At 41.0% G+C, this 18,487-nt stretch overlaps 3 protein-coding genes across 5 annotated transcripts; 1 reads left to right on the top strand and 2 right to left on the bottom strand.

The window, feature by feature from the left end:
• Positions 1 to 1,607: 1,607 nt before the first annotated feature.
• On the bottom strand, positions 1,608 to 6,004 carry LOC121982504 (RNA-binding protein 42-like). Its single transcript, XM_042535612.1, has 6 exons — positions 5,663 to 6,004; positions 3,924 to 4,101; positions 2,711 to 2,808; positions 2,208 to 2,304; positions 2,037 to 2,122; positions 1,608 to 1,971 (listed from the first exon to the last, which is right to left on the bottom strand). Exons 1-6 carry the CDS (start codon positions 5,885 to 5,887, stop codon positions 1,918 to 1,920), a joined length of 738 nt encoding a protein of 245 aa, XP_042391546.1. The 5' UTR covers positions 5,888 to 6,004; the 3' UTR covers positions 1,608 to 1,917.
• A 120-nt stretch (positions 6,005 to 6,124) lies between these two features.
• Positions 6,125 to 9,897, top strand: LOC121982505 (54S ribosomal protein L24, mitochondrial-like). Of its 3 annotated transcripts, XM_042535614.1 has the most exons (8): positions 6,125 to 6,340; positions 7,076 to 7,276; positions 7,662 to 8,581; positions 8,688 to 8,809; positions 8,904 to 9,011; positions 9,093 to 9,131; positions 9,209 to 9,334; positions 9,399 to 9,897. In XM_042535614.1, the coding sequence occupies exons 2-3, from the start codon at positions 7,083 to 7,085 to the stop codon at positions 8,125 to 8,127; spliced, it is 660 nt and encodes a 219-aa protein (XP_042391548.1). In that variant the 5' UTR covers positions 6,125 to 6,340; positions 7,076 to 7,082; the 3' UTR covers positions 8,128 to 8,581; positions 8,688 to 8,809; positions 8,904 to 9,011; positions 9,093 to 9,131; positions 9,209 to 9,334; positions 9,399 to 9,897. The 3 variants fall into 3 exon arrangements, with proteins under 3 accessions (XP_042391548.1, XP_042391550.1, XP_042391547.1); XM_042535616.1 differs by lacking the exon at positions 9,093 to 9,131 and having other exon boundaries at positions 8,693 to 8,809; XM_042535613.1 differs by lacking the exon at positions 9,093 to 9,131.
• A 119-nt stretch (positions 9,898 to 10,016) lies between these two features.
• LOC121980193 (G-type lectin S-receptor-like serine/threonine-protein kinase At4g27290) lies at positions 10,017 to 13,321 on the bottom strand. The gene is made up of 8 exons (XM_042532149.1): positions 13,095 to 13,321; positions 11,830 to 13,011; positions 11,624 to 11,755; positions 11,443 to 11,561; positions 11,138 to 11,348; positions 10,820 to 11,057; positions 10,579 to 10,732; positions 10,017 to 10,501 (listed from the first exon to the last, which is right to left on the bottom strand). Exons 1-8 carry the CDS (start codon positions 13,153 to 13,155, stop codon positions 10,178 to 10,180), a joined length of 2,421 nt encoding a protein of 806 aa, XP_042388083.1. The 5' UTR covers positions 13,156 to 13,321; the 3' UTR covers positions 10,017 to 10,177.
• Between the last annotated feature and the right edge of the window lie 5,166 nt (positions 13,322 to 18,487).

Raw genomic sequence — 18,487 nt, 5'->3', positions numbered from 1 at the left:
CTAGCTATTCGTGGCGTCAACCAGTGCGCCCACCGATGCTATAAAATTATACAAATTAAACGACAACAACAATAAACAAATAAACTTTTTATTTATGCCACCAACTAAAATTGACTAGATAACTGCTCCCATGTTATTAAACTCGATCCTAGCTAATGTATCATTATTTGGCTAATTATTAAGTTTTTTTTTATCAATTAATGTTTGTCTTTACCACAGTCTACAAAAGTATTGATTGTCTAAGCACATATCTATATCATCTTAAATATGTTTCAAAATTTTCTCTCAATAAGTATAATCTTAACTTTTTTTTTATGCCAGCAAACTATAGTTGAGCATCATTAAAATTTTGATATTTTGATGTAGCAATGGATTTCATCATGATAGAATTAAATACTTGGTTCAATAAATCATCAATGGAATTTTCTCTTAGTACAACTTTAGATCCTAAAAATTCATTTGACTCAATTAATAGTGATTATATTTACAAACTTATATTGAAATTTTATCTTGAAGATTTCACAAGTTAAGACATCATTGATATGGAGTATGAATTGGTACATTATAAACTTAATGTGATATAAAATCTGAAGATTCCAACACTTGTTGAGTTGTGTCAATAATTGACTGAGAATAGGCACTCAAAGGTTTATATCATGACTAGATTAATTTATCTTGTCTTGACATTACCTGTTTCTATCACCACTATTGAACGAGCATTTTTAACAATAAAACATGTGAAGACGACACTTCCCAATAAAATAAAAAATAATTTTCTTAAAGATTATTTGACATTCTATATTAAAAGCGTATATATATACACACACAACAATTTTAAACAATATAATGTAATAATTTATTTTTTTTATATACCTATATTATTTATTATATTAAATTCAAGTCACTTCCAATTCGAATTTCTGGAGTCATCCCTCTTAACAACTATCATCCTACTCCTTTTCTTATTTTATTATTATTGCAAGTTTGATCTGTGTAATAAAATTGCAAGGGAATTAAATAGAACAAGGATGGAAAAGGTATATATATATAATCTTTGGATGGTCAAGAATGGTTAAATCCCGGTAGCCCACTCGCTAAACCCAAAGCCCTAAAACCCCCTTGGTGCACCAACCCACATTGATAGTTGGTCTCACAACCTGCCTAGACGAGTCTTATCAACTCAGCTCACTCAACATGCCCAACTCACCTCATTTGGCTCACTCCACTCAGAGCCAATCTACTTAAATATATCAAATTATCAACCCACTCAATTTGACTCGCTAAGCATGTTAAATCCTATAAAACCTTTTTGAAGTATATATTCCTTAGAGGTTGTCGTTGCAATGCTGTTAAAAAAGAACACTGAAGGATAACAATTTCATATAAATTGGCATTTCTAAATTCAATTTCATAATCAAATGCTTTTCCACCTTGCCTTTGTGCCTTACAACCCTGAAATCAAATAATAATAATAATAATAATTTTAATCATACTGAGTACCGACTCCAAATGATGGTACATTGTTAATGCCTATCCACTGCACAACCAATGGTTGACTATACCAATCTAGTCTTGTTGAATAGGGTCAAAACTTAGCCATGACAGCATTAAAAAGAAGAATATGAAATAATGTTTATCCAAATGCAAGTTGTGTACAGATGAAATGTTGTCTTAGCACAAAACTTCATATGATGTTGTTTGGCTTGTGATTGACTGCATGAGCGTAACATGATGGTCAGCAGAACATCCACCATATACAGCTATTACATATTTGACCACATGATGCACAATCAATTGATTCCTTTCAGGAACATGCCGACAAAGTTAGTGCAACATGCAGAAGCGGAGACAACAGGAAAAATTAACAATCTAACATACTAGACGATAGGTGTACATTCAATGGTTAAGTTTCTGAGCTCATTTGTGAAGAACACCTTTCTTTGGCAGCTTTGGTTTCTTTTGAATGTGATTCTAGATATGACAAATGAAAGTTGGTTAAAATGAGGAAAGGCTGAAAGATAAATAACATACAATACCTTTTGCCTTCCAAGAGCTCCAACATCTGTCCTCTCCTTCCATGTACTCTTACGCAGCTTGATAGGGCGGTTTCCGACATATTTACCTGTGAGAGGAAGAGAAGACACTACAGATGAACCAAACTTGATTTCGCACAAAATGCCAATTGAAGTAGTAGAGAGAATACATACCATTCATTTCCTTGAGTGCTGCCGCAAGGTCTGATGGGTTGGAAAAGCTCACAAATCCATAGCCCTTGGTTTTACCAGTCCTCTTGTCCCTGATTACCTGAAGAAAACTTCCAATCAATCTCGGCCATACAATATGAATCCATATTAATTTGAATCAGGCTACTGTGGTTCATTAATTGAATCTATTTTTTGATTAAGCGTTGACTACGTTTTGAAGTAAAATTGAAATGGGTACTAAAACCTACAACTAAAAAAAATATATTGGACGTCTAGGAAACAGCAAACAGAACAGTTTCAAAAAGGAAAAAAAAATATGGAAAAAAGAGATAGTACTAGTATAAGCAAAAAAAAAAAAACACTAATTATTAGAAGTTAATATAACTATTCCAACTTAATAGTGTCATTTTGTCTTTTATAAAATTATACATATTATTTAGCTAAGTATTTTATACAATCAATGCACTAAACAAGCACATAATATACTTCACTGAGTAAAAACTCACTCTCGCCATGTTGAAGGTGGGAAATCGTGAAAATGCTTTTGAAAGAACATCATCGTTGACTTCGTTACCAAGATCTCCACAAAATAAACGAAAATCATCTGCATGCAATAAGCATTAGAGAAGTTCAGTTCTTTCATAAAATGGGTGATAGAGGCCACAGTATTTCTAATGAATATGAGGATATATGATAGCAATATTTTAAAGAACAGCATCAATTGCAAAAGTGGTAATGATGACCCCATCAATTTTTTTTTTTCTGACAAGTCTATGGGGTGTATAACATTGCTGTAGCTTTTAAAGATTTGCATACGGTAACTTGTAAATGTTACATCTACGTAAACAAACTACAAATGCACAACAGTTAACTTAAGTTCACCTACTTTCAAACATATTCAGTAAATTATCTTCCAGTAAGCTTACCATCAAATGAATTTGATAGAGTGATCAAGATAATGCACTTCTGTGAATTTGTAAGAGATGCTATAACCCAAAAAAATGTACTCCTCCGAAATTTGAATATATCTTTGTAATTAACCTTAAAGTACAACACAGAAAAAAAATCATGTCTCTCAACCTCATTGTCTTCTAATTAAATCTGTTTGTCAAAACAAAAAACTTAATGCATTTTGAAAATTAGATGGTTCAAATACTTCCCATTTCAAGGAATTAGAGACATTATTTCATGGCACAGCAGCACTCTAACGTCAAAAATAAAGTACACCAAAATCTGTATAGCCATGAATTAGGTGCAGACAGCCAATAACCAAAAAGTTGAATTTAACGACACCTATTTATTACTTGTTCTAGTCCCTTTGCAGTTTATGAGTTTCTGTGATATTTTTTTCCTCAGATGATTATCTACCTCACACGCGCGCGCGCGCGCACACAGACACACAGACAGAGAGAGACAACACATGCATGTGCATGCGCGCGCACGCACGCACACACACACAACATATCTACATTCACGCACATGCAAACACAACACATACCCACATCATACACGCACGCATAGAAACACTCGACTAATGACACTAAAATTTTTGGTTCAAGATAATTAGAGGGTCAGGTAGTTAAAATGGTGAAGGAGAATAAATATGATGTTAATATGTCCAGTAAATAACCTATGAAAATTCGATCAAGTCAATGTAAATTGAGGGCACATGTAAAAAAGCAAGTATCAGGACTAAAAAGATTTGGTTCGCAAACATACTTTCAGGCCAATCTGTTAAAGTTGGATCCTCCCATCTCTGACCAGCCGCTTTTCGTGGTATTGCTTTCTTTTTTGTCTCTGATTTATGCTCAACCTCACTACTCGCTAATGCTGCTTTCACACTCTCTAGTGCCTCTGGTGTAATGGTTTGTGCATCTCGCTGGAAAAGTTGTTGTGCCTGTATTAATGAAGAGGTTAGTTTTATAAAAATTGAAGAACAATGAGAGTAAAAGATCTATGATAATCATTCTACATTCACCATAATTACCAGAAGCAACAAATCTAAACAATCAAAGCAGAACACCAAAAAAATTTCACTCGTACTGTCGTACATGACCATCATTGCCCCTATGATCATGATAAGCAAACTTATATTATGCTTTGAGATCATAACAAGCATGGGTGAAAAAAAGTGTTGGGTTAGACCTGGACAACCAACATTAAAATTGTCTAAACCTGTGAGCATGAATCTTAATTTAATGCTCAATGAAGGAATAAAATTCATGTAGCCAACCTTAAATAATTGGGAGAATGACAATGATGATATCATCCAAGACATAGATGGATCATCAAAATGGTAAAAGATTTACAAAGCCATTTGTGAACATTTTATGCTCGTTGAGGCTTGAGCTAAACGGAAGTTTATATAAACCGTCATGGCTCATCATCAGTGGGTATCTAGGAAATAAAACATAAGGAGTTCATGAAATTTATCATCAGGGCCCTGTATATTTTTAGAGCTTCAAATCAACACCCTTGTTCATACTTGTGAAAGGCGTGCCCTTAGGCGCAAGGCATAGCCAGGCACGCCATTTGCGCCTTGGCAATGACCCTGGCGCACTGCTTGAAAGAAGCACGCTTAAGCGTGCGCCTTTGAGAGGTGACAGTCACACGTAAGGCACAATTTTTCTTATTGAAGCCTGATTTTTTTTTAAAGCCCAACCCTCGCGATAGCCACGAAGGCGTCGCATGAGCCCTGCGGCCGTGGCAGATGCATTGTACAAGCCCCACGACTACAATGGACAAGCCGCGTGAGCCCCGCGGTCGCAGACGCACGTAATAGGAAGTAAATTATGGTTTAAATAAATAAAATTCAATCAACTCCTAGCTATAGTAGGAATAATTTAAATAGGCTGAATGAAACCCTAATAAAATTATTCCAATAATTTAATATATATTTTTTAATTTGAATTATGCGTATAACATATCTATTTTTTAGTAAATTTTATATTTACATTATTGTTTAATATTTTATGGACTATAATTTGTTAGTGAAATATTTTGGTAGAAATTCTCTATATATGTTTAAATTGTAAAAATTTATACCCAAACCCTTACTTCGGTATGGCGTGCGCCTCACCTTGCACATAGCGCCTTAGGCCCCACAACACCTATGCGCTTTTGGATGCCTCACGCCTTAAATAACTATGCCCTTGTTTGTGTTTTACCAAAAGAACCCTTTTGTTTTTTTTCTACTTTTATGGCTTCAACAAAATTGAATGGTTTTAAAACAATTCAACTAACACTGGTCTAGTAAAGGCAGCCACTTAAGAATCCTAAGCTGTAAGCCGTAATGGAGTTCACAGCTTCTGCCTTAGCTTCTACATCATATCATAGCATATTGGAGGCTGATCGCCTCCTCAAGCGGATTTCAGAAAGAATCTCCCAAACTCATATTGCTCCACGAAAAGGAATCGAATTTAAACCTAAAAAAGAAAAGGCAACCAAGATAGTCGAACCTGCTGATATTGAGGAAGCGAATACATCCCGGTAACAACCGGGGTCGGAACAGGGAACGCAGGTGCCACGGTGGGAATCTGGGGCGAGGGCGCGTAAGGCTGCTGAGCCGCAGGGCCGGCGTTCTGGAGATGGAACGGGAGTGGGAAATAGGTGGTTCCTGGATAGGAGAATTGGGACGACGACGCAGGGTTGGAGCTCGAAGTCGAAGACGATTCCGTCGCCATCAAAATCCTCTCGACAGAAATGTGATCTGCGAGAACGCGAGATCACGGAGAAAAAAAAGGGAGCAGAATTGGGGCGAGCGATGGGAAAAGGATTAGGGCTCCTACTGCTTCGAAGAAAAGCACGAGAAAAATTCATTTTGGTCTTAAATATTCTGTAAACTATTCTTTGGTCCAAAAAGTCCGGTTCAATTGAAATTCCCAGGCCGGTTCACTTAAAAGCCCTAATAATCCCCTCCCTCCCTCTCTCTCTCTCCGATCCTTCTCATTCGCATCCGCACCCACCACCGCGGCGCCGCCGGACCTCGACGCTGCCGCGCTAGCTGCTTTGCCCCCTTTCTCCCGTCATCGCCGCTGCGCCTCCTGGCCTCAAGACTGTCTCCTATTTCCCAACGCCGAAGCCGCCCCTTAGCCATCCGCTCTTCCGACGGAGTTTGTTGTTTGAACTGTCCTCAGGTAAATCATCTTTCTAAACGTCCACTTTCCTCCAGGCCTCAATTTTATCTAGTGTTGTGGATGCACCTTAATGCTGCAATGTTCCTCGGGCAAACCATTTTGCATTGCTGTTTAGGTGACGTAATGGAATTAGGGTTAGAGTGTGACATAGTGTCAGATTTGATCTATGGGTTTGTCACCCAATGCTACCAAACTCAAATTTCGAGGGAACGACTTTTTCAAGCTTGTCTTCATGTTGAGGTTATTAACACTTTCAAGCAAAAGTTTGAAATTTTGTATGTTAAACAGTCACTCAATCTTTTAGCATTTTTCACTTTCCGTGCTGTTCTATATTCATTCTGATGCCAACCATATTCTTGATTCCCCTCTGAACTTTCAGAATTTCGTCCACTTTACTGAATTTTTAGTATGTTGGATCAAATTTTTAGCAAATTCGCTTTTTTCCTGAATTAGTTTGTATACACTATTATGCAGCTGTTGTTCAACCAGCTGGGTCGGTCCAGTTGAACCTTGATAGACAACCTTTACTAAGCTGTTCTTCCAATATCAAGACTTTCTAGTAAATTATCTAGTATCTATCTGAAGCCCTATTTGCATTATGATCATGATCCTCTCACGCCATTAGTTCACAAGCGTACAGATTGTCAGCAGCTACCTTATGTGCCATCCTACAACATTTGATCTAAAATTACTAAATCCTTCCTGTATCACTTTTGCCTCCTCTTTCTCTTCCAGGGCCATCATGGCCTTCAGATCAAGAGAGATATATAACAAGGTTGCACGCAAGGTAGGAGACAAAATGGCTCCTGAAGTGCTGGAGTCTATGAAGAAGCTCATCCCCAACAGCAAGGTCGTAATGGAACGCGCCAAGCGTGGGATCTTTGCTGGCCGTCACATCCAGTTTGGCAACAAGGTCAGCGAGGACGGAGGCAACAAGTAACTTCCTAAACTCGATCACTTTTTTGTTGTTCATGATTTGTTTGTTTCAAATAATTGAGTAGGTTAAATTATGTTATCTTCTTCTTGTCTATAAGGATTGATGATTCAGTAGCCATTCAAGGTTAGCATTGCAATTGCAACAGCAGTCCTATAAATGACTTTCAATAAGAGGTCACAGTATTTTTATGTTTGTTTATGGTATGAAAACTATCAATCAATATTCTAATGATACCTGGCATCATATTGCAATTTTCTTTGCCAATTATCTTCTCATCAATTAATAGCACAAGCACAAATTTATTGATGCACCACAATTTTTTCTATAATGCGTAAACTTGTTTTTTTGGATTTTGGATGTCATATGGAAGCTGTTTTATTGCAGATCTAGAAGGACATGGAAGCCAAATGTGCAAGAGAAACGCCTTTTCAGTTATATCCATGATCGACACATTCGAGTTAAAGTCACCACTCATGCTCTTCGGTGCATCGATAAAGCTGGAGGAATAGATGAGTATCTTTTGAACACTCCCTACCGTAAGATGGACACGGAGTTAGGCTTAGCATGGAAAGCCAAAATTGAGAAAATGTATGCAGAGCTTGGGCAAATGGAAGTGGGCTTCTTCCCACCTGAAGAGGAAGCCAAAATCAAGAAGGGATTTGCAGAGGAAGATGCCGCCAAGAAGGAGGCTCGAATGGAGGCCAGAAAAGCAAGGGCAAAGCAAAGGCAGATTAACAGCGGTATCGATGGAGATCAGACAACAAACGTACAAGAACTCGGTGATGGAGCAAGTGAAGATACGGCACATGTGGAGGATGGAATTTCCCAGCAAACCGAATCAGTTAAATAATTCGGTTGATTTTGTGTTTCTCAACTCTGTTCTATTAAGCCTTTGAATAAAAATAGGAGTTACAAGAAACATTTAGGTTGGCCGCGACAAGGTCCCAACAATGCCTTTGTATTCTGTTTGCCACTCTGATGCTTGTTCAGGTTTGGTCGAGTTGTGATAGGGCTGGGTTCTGATCCCGACCGAGATTATATTCGATCGTATCGTTCGATGTAATTCTTCATGTCATTACAGTTCAATAAGTTGTCTTACATTAACAGGATAGACATATGGCAGTGATCCTTCCACAGCAGCGGTTGTCAGCATCCCAACAGTGGCCTCTGTTGGGTCGTAGACGTCCCAGAAGATGTGATCGCTGCTCTTGGAGCAATAACTGGAGATTGGAGTGCGAGCAATCTTGCCTCGCAGCTCTCCCAACCCTCAGCATGCAGCTTTGACCTCCACGAACCCTTCACAGGTAAGCTCACATCGAGCTCATGATCGTTAAGTAACTGCAGTTGATATTCGTGAGATTGACCACGCACTGTAATTGCTGGATTTGTTGATGAACTCCATGAGTGCAGAGTAGGTGTCGAAAAAGGAGTAGCTGAAGCCACTCAGCTCTGCTTCGAGTTGCTGCAGCATCGAACTGGTGGCATTGTTGAACTCCGACGAGAGGAAATTGGCTTCCCAGTCACAGTCGAAGGTCTTGTTGCATACTCTGCTAGAAAGTCACTACTTAAACACGCGTTAGTTTTATTTTTGCCAAGAATAAACTGTACCTGTAGTTGATCTCGCAGGGAGGAAACCGTGGATTCAATGAATTGCTGCGGAGGGTTCTTGAGCTTGTCGCCGGAGCTGGAACGCACATAATGGAAGATGTCGACGAGGAAAATGGAATTGGACAGGTGAGTGAGGGTTTCATCAGTTCCCAGTTGCTGAACCAGGACTCCGTACACTTTGGAATACTACTCTATTTGTTTCTTCAGCGAGATGCATCGATGATCCTGATGCCACTCACAAACACAGTAAAAAAAACAAATAAGTGAATTTTGGTGAGTCGTTGATTACTGGATCGATTAATTACTCTGTTCGTTGAATCTAGGGTTCTGGCACCGCCCGAGGCAAAGTTGACGCTGGCGAGGAAGGCGGTGGCGTCAGTCGGAGTTGGAGCGTAAAGATAGATAAGCTGGGAGACGGCTAATCCAAGCTTCTCCGCTGCCACATTAAGGTAACAATTAGAATTAGTTATGGTTTTCAAGTTGAGCAACGTGTGACTTGTACCGAAAAAGTAGGCGGCGTTCTTGCCGTTGCTGAACGGCCAGTGGCCTTGCGCCCAGCGAAGTCGACGCCATTGTGGGGGAAGTCGGCCCTGAGCAGCGAGAGCCTCAGGTGGTTGTTGTTCCCCATGTCCGCCAGTGGGTCGCTGAACATGTACATCACCGGTGGCGGAGCGCCACCTCGGCAACCTCCGCACAACAAAACCACCAACGGCAGCAGCACCGCAACGCCGGCCACCGGCTCCGCTGGAGGAGGTGAAGTGGCCATCAACTAAGTTGAATTGGTACAAATCTCAGGGTGGCAGCGATGCTACTTGGAGTGGGGGCCGCGGTCTGTCCACCAGTCGTTGCTAGTGCGGTGGTTTGCCTTCTCTTCTTCCTCCGCAGAGCATGCGAATGGCGTGAGTGAGATTAAGGTATTTGGAAGAAGCTAAATTAAACGTGATCAGTCGCTTTCTCCACTCAAGTAAACTACACGTTAAAGTTAATGGAAGAACTAAAATATAATTTTACATTCCTTTTTTCTTCTTCTAGAATAATATTTAGTTAGACAAAGAATAAATGTTCTTATCAAGTAATATAAGTTTATAACAAATATATATGCATCATATTTAAAAAAGAGAAATTTAAAAAATATATTCGAGATAAAAGATTGATGATTATTATTATTGTTAATCTGCCAACTACAGCATAGACATTGGGATGATTATTATTATTATTATTGTACATTTAAACTTAAGGAGAAAATCTAATTCTGTCTGTTCCCCATCGACAATATTTGTATGAAGGGCAACTCAACGACCCTCTAATTGTGTTATTGTTAGCTCATTAATAGAACTCCAATCCCTTTCATTTGTACTCATTGGGCTCATTGTGTGGACAACGATATCACTAGGTTTTGGTAGTGTGCTCGCAACATCAGTGGGATTCGGTAGTGTAACGTCTTCGCTTCTTAACATTACAACCACATTCTCCATTGTCGGTCTGTCATCACTTCTTTCTTGTACACACAAAAGACCTACTTGAATGAATCTCTTAACTTTTGATTTTGAGCACGAGTCTCCCATTGCTTTGTCAATGAGTTCTAGGCATCTTCCTTCCTTCCAAAGGCTCCATGCCTACATACAAACGTTCCAAGTATGTAAGCACATTTAATGGAATGATTTTAGATAGAAATGAAGAGGTTGGTTCTTACATGAAGTATAAGGAGGTTTTTATGAGGTTGCAATTTGTCAAATGTTCTACTCTTCTTTCCGCTTAAAATTTCCAAAAGTATGACACCGAAGCTGAAGACATCGGACTTCTCCGAAAATAAACCTTGCATGGCATACTCAGGCGGCATATATCCACTGCATAATATTATTCACAGTTCAATGTTATTCATCTTAACTAACTTGGTGAACAAATATCTATAATTTTGATCGAAACACACTTACTATGTCCCGGCTATTATTTCGGTGCTTTCTTCAATTTGATCTACTTTGAAATGCTTTGCTATTCCAAAATCTGATATCTTCGGATTCATATCATAGTCGAGAAGGATATTGCTCGTCTTCAAATCTCTATGTATTATCTTCAATCTTGAATCGTGATGAAGGTAAAGAAGCCCTCGAGCAACTCCAACAATGATCGCAAACCGCTTTTCCCAATCCAACAGTTCACTCCTGGCTTTATCTGAGACATCGGAATCGATTTACCCAACTACTCGAAAGGTCGAGAGACATGGATCGATAGAGAATGTTAAACTGCCATACCGAAAATAAAAGTATCCAAACTCTTGTTTGGCATGTATTCATAGACCAAGATCCTTTCTCCTTCCTCAATGCAACATCCAAGCAAACGAACAAGATTCTTGTGCTGCAGTTGCACTATCAGAAGAGCTTCATTTCTGAACTCCTCTAGGCCTTGCGCCGAGCCTGTAGATAATCTCTTGACGGCAACCTCCAGTCCATCTTCCATTCGACCCTGCACAAAATTTTCACAATATAATTCAGATTGATTTTTAGAATCCCTAGCTAGCTCCATTTAATTCGATCATCATACACAATCAATCGATCACCTTGTACACAGGGCCAAATCCACCTTCACCGAGAAGGTTTTCCATGGAGAAATCACTTGTGGCTGCTCTTATTGTGGACATTTCATACAGTTTCAGCTCTAGTTTTTGCTCTTCATTTACTGTAAATTGAAGCTTCTTCTTCTTTATTATGCCTAATAAGCAAGGTCGAAGTCGATCTTACCTTGTGTTCTTCTTCTGCACCTCAGCCACAGAGCTAGAAGCAAGCAAGCCGACGCCAGTGCGAAGATCGCCACAGAGATGAACACTGCCTTGGTCGCTTTTCTCTTCCCTGCGCCGCCGCCTCTTCGAGATTCTACAAAAAGAGGAATGGGTAAGACGATTAAGATTCTGCAACAAGAGCTGGATTCTGATGAGGAAGGACGTTACCCAACTCGGAAGCCGCGAGCCGAATGTAGACTTCGTCTCCTCCGTCGGAGAAGGATCTGACGTCGAGAAGATCGCCGGACCAAGCTATGCACTCGGTGCCTCTGATCAGAGCGTACGCGGTGCAGGAGCAGTTGCGCAGGCACCAGCTCATGCACTCGTCGGCGGTCTTGTTTGCGGCAGTGGCGTTGACGGCGTCGGGGAGCTTGACGTTCTGCACGGGAAGGAAGCCGTCGGTGGAGCAATTCAGGCCGGTCCTCCTCGCGCAGCCGTCGGTGTTGTTCCTCAGGCTCCAGGACTCGTGGGACGCGGGGACGAAGCCCTGCAGGCACTGGCACCGAGGCGAGTAGGCGGTGGTGCAGACGCCGTTGCGGCCGCAGGTCCCGTACAGGTCGCACTGGTCCTCCGGCACGTCCCAGAACAGGTTCCACCGGTCGCTCCCTTTCGTCCACGTCACGCGCCGGAAAACTCCGGCCTCGTCCAGATACGCCCGCGTGAGAATCTCAGGGTCGGAAACATGAAACGTGTAGTACAACCCGTCCCGGTCGTCGGCGTAAGCGAACTGGAACAGAGGTTCAGTCCCCATCTTTGGCCGGCCGGTGAAGCCTCTTCCAGTCCACGGCCCGCTGCGGTAGACGACGTCTCCGGCTCCTCTCCGCAAGAACAACTGCGGAACTCCCTCGCTCTCCATCACGTAAGAGAACTCCCCCGTCGACGGATCGGAAGCCGTCTTCCACGAGGTCAGATACCTGTCGACGTTCCTCCGGCGGTCCAATCCGATCCTCATGCCGGCGAGGAAAGTATCCGTCGGGTGGTCGAAGCTTTGCCAGACGACAGCGGCGCCATCGCCGGCGCCTCCTGTGAGCACAAGGTTGCCGGTGTCCAGGAGCTGCAGAGCAGCGTTTACGGCGCCCGACGTGCCGGCCGACCAGACGACGAAGCCGGTGCCGTTGAAAAGGACAAGATTCCCGTCGGCGGTCAGGTTGAGCGAGCCCCGGGCGCTCTGCAAAGGGCTGTCCCTGTTGGCCACCCACACCGCAGTCATCACCGAGATGCTCTTGAACCAGATGGCCAAGTAGTGCTTGCCGCCGTCGCCGGGACTGAAGAAACCCAATTCAAAGATTCCTTCGGCAGAGGATAAAGATTCACCGTACACGATCGAACTGCTCGGAGCCATTCTATCACCTAAAAAATAAATAAATAAATAAAAATCAATGGAGAAGCAGAGGAAGATCAAATAGAAGAAATTAAAGCTGTAATGCAAGTACCCGACTGGCCATGAACTAGAACTAGAAGAAGAAGAAGAAAAAGAAGAAGAATTGTTTTCATTCTTCAGGGTTGGAATGATCTCTGATAGAAGATCAAAGCAAGGATTTTGATGGATTTATGTATATGTTTAGGCGGCGGTCAACTGTGTCCTGTTTTGACTAAGCGGAAATTTCTAGTGCGAAGTGTTTAGAGATTCTACTCTCCCAACGCCTTTGAGTTGTGCGGACGAGCGAAGGTTGATGGGAAAGCCGGTTTGGAGTTTTCATGGGTCATTTTTTATGTATTTGACTTGGAAAATATCCCATGCATGCCCTTGATTATTCTTCCCAATATATACATATATTTATAAAATCATAATTTAGTATTTATAAAAAAAGCACTTTTTTAAAAAAATATTTTTATTAAAATATATATTAATAAAATTTGTCAAAAATTCATTATCTAGTGAGGGGAGATGGACTGGTTAATTAAAAATAAAAATAAAAAAATCCTCAGTCCAGTTCCATCCAAAATGGATAGTGAGTTGGTAGGACTAGTCCATCAAACAAAAAAATATAATTAATTGAATTTGTTTCTTTTATAAACAATTATTTAATTTCCAAAACCTAAGCCTGGTGACTTGACTTTAACAATCCAACGTGTTTGACATCTTTAATAAAATATGACTGAGAGGAATAAGAATATTTTTTTAAGGAAAGCATAGACAAATAAATATTATTTATTTAGGCGAGGATTAGTTTTCAAAGCAGGGAGCTTTCATGGTTTACATAACTTAACGAGTTTGACATTTTTAATAAAATATGAATATTAAAAATAACTATCGAGTAAAGATTAATTTTATATGATTTTATATTTTACATTTTAAAACTGATAGTTTACTTTCTTTAGAAATTTCATGGAATAAATTGACTGTTGTTGGGCCAATTTGTATGTAAAATATACAAAATATATATTGTGTAAAAGACTTGGAAGCTACATCCATGGAAGTCAACTGCCCACTTGAGGTTTGGAGTCAACAGTTTGACCCTCAATTTAGTTAATTATTTTTAATTAAACAAGGGAACGAAGGTGAGTATCACTATTAGGATTGTCCCCATGCCAATGAATTATTACATAAATCTTTTTTTTAAGTCAAACCTTCCCGCCAGATGGCATAAGATTGGACCTCAAATTTGTATTAAAATAAAAATATTTTTAAAATATAAAAATAGAATATTATTTTGATTTTTTAAAAAAATTGGTTTTCTTTCGTCGATTTTAATAAATTAGGATGCTCTTTTAGTGTACCCTCATGCAGTTGATATATCTCGCAGGGAGGAAACCATGGATTCAATGAATTACTGGATCGATTAATTACTTTGTTCGTTGAATCAAGGGTTCCGGTACCGGCCGAGGCAAAGTTTTCTGAAGTCAAAACTACCCTCTAATTGTGTTATTGTTAGCTCGTTGCTAGAACTCCAATCTTTTCCATTTGCACTCATTATGCTTGTTGCATGTACAACAACATCACTAGGATTCAATAGTGTAACGTCTTCACTACTTAACGCTACAACCACATTCTTCATCGTCGGTCTGTCATTGCTTTATTCTTGCACACACAAAAGCCCTACTTAGATGAATCTCTTAACTATCGATCTTGGGTATGAATTTCCCATTGCTTCGTCAATTAGTTCTAGGCATCTTTCTTCCTTCCAAAGGCTCCATGCCTACAAACAAAAGTTCCAAGTATATATGTAAGTACAATTACACTTAGTCGAATAATTTTACTTAAAAATTAATGAGTTCTTACATTAAATATAAGGAAGTTTTTATGAGGTTGCAATTTGCCTAATGTTCTACTCTTCTTTCCGCTTAGATTTCCAAAAGTATGACACCGAAGTTGAAGACATTAGACATCTCCGAAAATAAACCTTCAATTATGTACTCATGCGACATATATCCACTGCATGATATTCACAATTCAACCGTATTCAACTTAAGTTAGTAAACAAATATCGATAAATTCGATTGAAATAAACACATGCACTTACTATGTCCCGGCTAGTCTTTCAGTTCTTTCTTCAGTTTGATCTGCTTTTATCGAACTGTTAATGGTTTGATCTGCTTTGATACATATATCAATAACTGTTGGATCCAAGATTATTTTTATGTGATCAATTAAGTTAGATTAGGTCTCGTTTATTATTTGATCTTAGTGTCTAAATATGCAGGAGCTTAGATGTACAGGAAATCGAGCGGAAGACGCAGCTAACAAGAAGGACGGCACGGGAAGGGAGCCGACAGGCTCGGTGCGTCCGAATGACGAGAGAGCTGCGGAAGAGTACACCGGTGGATAAGAAAAACGTGCGCGACGTTCGAGGGATGAGAAGCCAAGACAGAAGTCTGCCCGAGGAGAAGGTCGAAAATTGGGTTCAGATGAACCCTATTTCGATTGACTGCAATCACCCATGCAATCGGAGCCTCTGAAGAAGAAAACAAATCAAAAGGAGCTGAAAAAGCTGAAGAAGCCATTGGAGGCGCCCTCGTTGAAGGCGCCTTCAACACTGATGGAGGCGCCCTCAACATTGAAGGCACCTTCAATAGTATTGAAGGCGCTTTCAGTCTGGTCAACTCGATCGTTTGTGCGCGGATAAAGTTTTATTCGCTCACCTCGACTAGAGGCACCCTCAAGGCTCGAGATAAGTTTTCCAGGAGCTATATAAAAATCTCTAGAGCTAGGAAATTATTCATTCAACTCTGTAACAACTTCCTAGCAATTTTTTAGCATTCTTAGTGTGTAAAAAAGACTTCTCCGCCTACAGGGAATGAGACATTTTAGTAGAGTTGTTCGACTGTCTTAGATTAACAACCCCTTGGATTGTAACCAAGTTAAATTTCCTGTCTCTCTTTTATTACTGCTATTTTAGATTTTATTGTTGTTATTATTTTTTGAGTTGAAAAGTCTTGAGGAGGGTATTCTTTATTTGCATACTATTCACCCCTCCCCTCTTGCTGGCTCCGCTGCACCTACAAGTGATATCAGAGTCAGACCGCCTCAGAAGGACTGACCGCTGACTGAAGCATCAAGATCAAGACGATGCCCGGAACAAACATTCATCCCCCAAAATTCGACGGAGACTTAGCTACATGGAGACGAAGAATGGAGGTATTTTTTAAAACGGATTTTGACATTCTTCTAACTATGAAATTTGGTTTTACAACTCCAAAAGACAAAGAGGAGTATCAATGGACGAAGAAGGAGCAAGCTGATTTCGTGGCCAACGGAAAGGCGGAATTTCACCTGCTCAATGTTCTACCACCCCAAGAGGTAAGTCGGATCGGAAGCTACGACTCCGCCAAAGACCTTTGGGAAAAATTCCTGGAGCTCCACGAAGGCACTTCAAAAGCGAAGTTAGCAAGGCGGGGTATCCTCCGGACTCAACTGACGAATCTCCGGATGAACAACGACGAGAAGGTAGCGCAACTCAAGCGAGAATCAAAGAGCTGATAACTCAGCTAAATAACCTCGGAGAATCGGTAACAAACCGAACTCGATCTGGTACGCGCTCAACGCCTTCCCAAAATCTCAGAATGGGCGTCCTCAGTAGATGCATACTACATCTCTAAGGACCTTGAGGTAAGTACTTTAGAAAACTCATTCTCTACCTTCGAACTTCACGAGTCTTGCATTGCAGAGCCTAAACAAGTAGAGAAGTCAAATCTCAATATTGCCCTACAAGCCGAAAAGGACGATCCTGACTCTAAAGCGTCGATCAATGAAACTGAAGCGGCGCTATTGATAAGGAAGTTAAATAAGTTTATTAAAACTAATAAATTTAGATCGCGGTCAAGAAAGCATCAACGCAACAGAAGGACGGTCCGATGCTACAACTGTAACGAGGAAAGACACATCAAGGATGACTGCCCAAAACTAAAGAAAATGAATAAGGAGAAGTCTCAAAGGCTTACGTCCTCGAAGCGCAAGAATCTGAAGGCTACATGGGATGAATCATCATCCTCGGAATCAGAAGTTGAAGCCTTCTCGGGATTAGCACTGATGGCCAACCATCTTTTCGAAGAAACCAGCTTGTGTTGGTGCAATATCCCTCAGGTCAAGGTTGACCTGGGTAACCAAGCTGAGTCTTGGTTTGGGTTTAGATGTTTGACAATAAGATATTGATTGAAGAAGAGTCAAGTAGGTCAAGGTTGACTGGATACTTGACTGGGAAGTCCTAACTGGGATGTTAGGCAAAATGAAAGTCCTGGTGAGTGAAGCCAGGCAGAAGAAAAGTCCTGGTGAGTGAAGCCAGGCAGAAGGAAGTCCTGGTGAGTGAAGCCAGGCAGAAGGAAGTCCTAGTGAGTGAAGCTAGGCAGATGGAAATCCTAGTGAGTGAAGCCAGGTGAAAGTCCTAGTGAGTGAAGCTAGGCAGATGGAAATCCTGGTGAGTGAAGCCAGGTGAAAGCCCTAGTGAGTGAAGCTAGGCAGATGGAAAACCCTAGTGAGTGAAGCTAGGTGAAAGCCCTGGTGAGTGAAGCCAGGCAAGGGAAAATCCAGATGGATCAAGGATGATCGGACATCTGGTGCTGGGAAGTCCAAGTAAGTCAAAGGATTGACTGGATACTTGGCATGAAAGAAAAGTCCAAGTAGGTCAAAGGGATTGACCGGATACTTGGCACAGAGAAAAGTCCAAGTGGGTCAAAGGGATTGACCAGACACTTGGTAAGGGAGTCCTAGCAGGTCAAGGGAGTGACTAGATGCTAGGCATGACATACCAACAGGTCAAGGTTGACCGGATGTTGGTTTGGGAGGTTTAGGACTTGGTTTTGGACAAAACCAAGTGCTGGATCGATCAGTGGATCGATCCAGGCTCTGGATCGATCAGTGGATCGATCCAGACCTGTCCCAGCGAACGATCGATCCGTGGATCGATCCAGAGGTCCCAATCGATCAGTGGATCGATTGGGACGCGGCTGCTTCGCGCGATAAGCGCTGGATCGATCCGTGGATCGATCCAGGCGCGTTTCCAGAGCACAGAGGCGCTCTGGATCGATCCGTGGATCGATCCAAAGCCTCCCCGATCGATTGGGAACATTCGAATCGATCGGGATCCGACCGTTGGCGTCGTTTATAGCTGCAGGCGTTCGATGGCTGCAAAATCGCTTCTCCGATTCACTCCAGAGCTCTCGCCAACTCCTCCACAACGCTCACAAAGCTCAGATCGCCAGTTCTTGAAGGATCTTGGAAGCTCTCCAAGTCAAGAGGCGGATCAAAGCCAAGAAGAGAAGCTAGGGTTAGGGTTTTGTACTCATTGTAAGCTTGTAAGCTTGTATTTCTTGTATCCTTTCCCTCTCTTCTTGTATTGAGTATTGTAGGGCTTCTCCGCCCTTGGTAGTTACCACAAAGGAGAGTTTT

Source organism: Zingiber officinale, chromosome 5A, assembly GCF_018446385.1.
Source record: "Zingiber officinale cultivar Zhangliang chromosome 5A, Zo_v1.1, whole genome shotgun sequence".
Classification (NCBI taxonomy): domain Eukaryota; kingdom Viridiplantae; phylum Streptophyta; class Magnoliopsida; order Zingiberales; family Zingiberaceae; genus Zingiber; species Zingiber officinale.
This window is presented reverse-complemented; position numbering and strand designations above follow the sequence as displayed.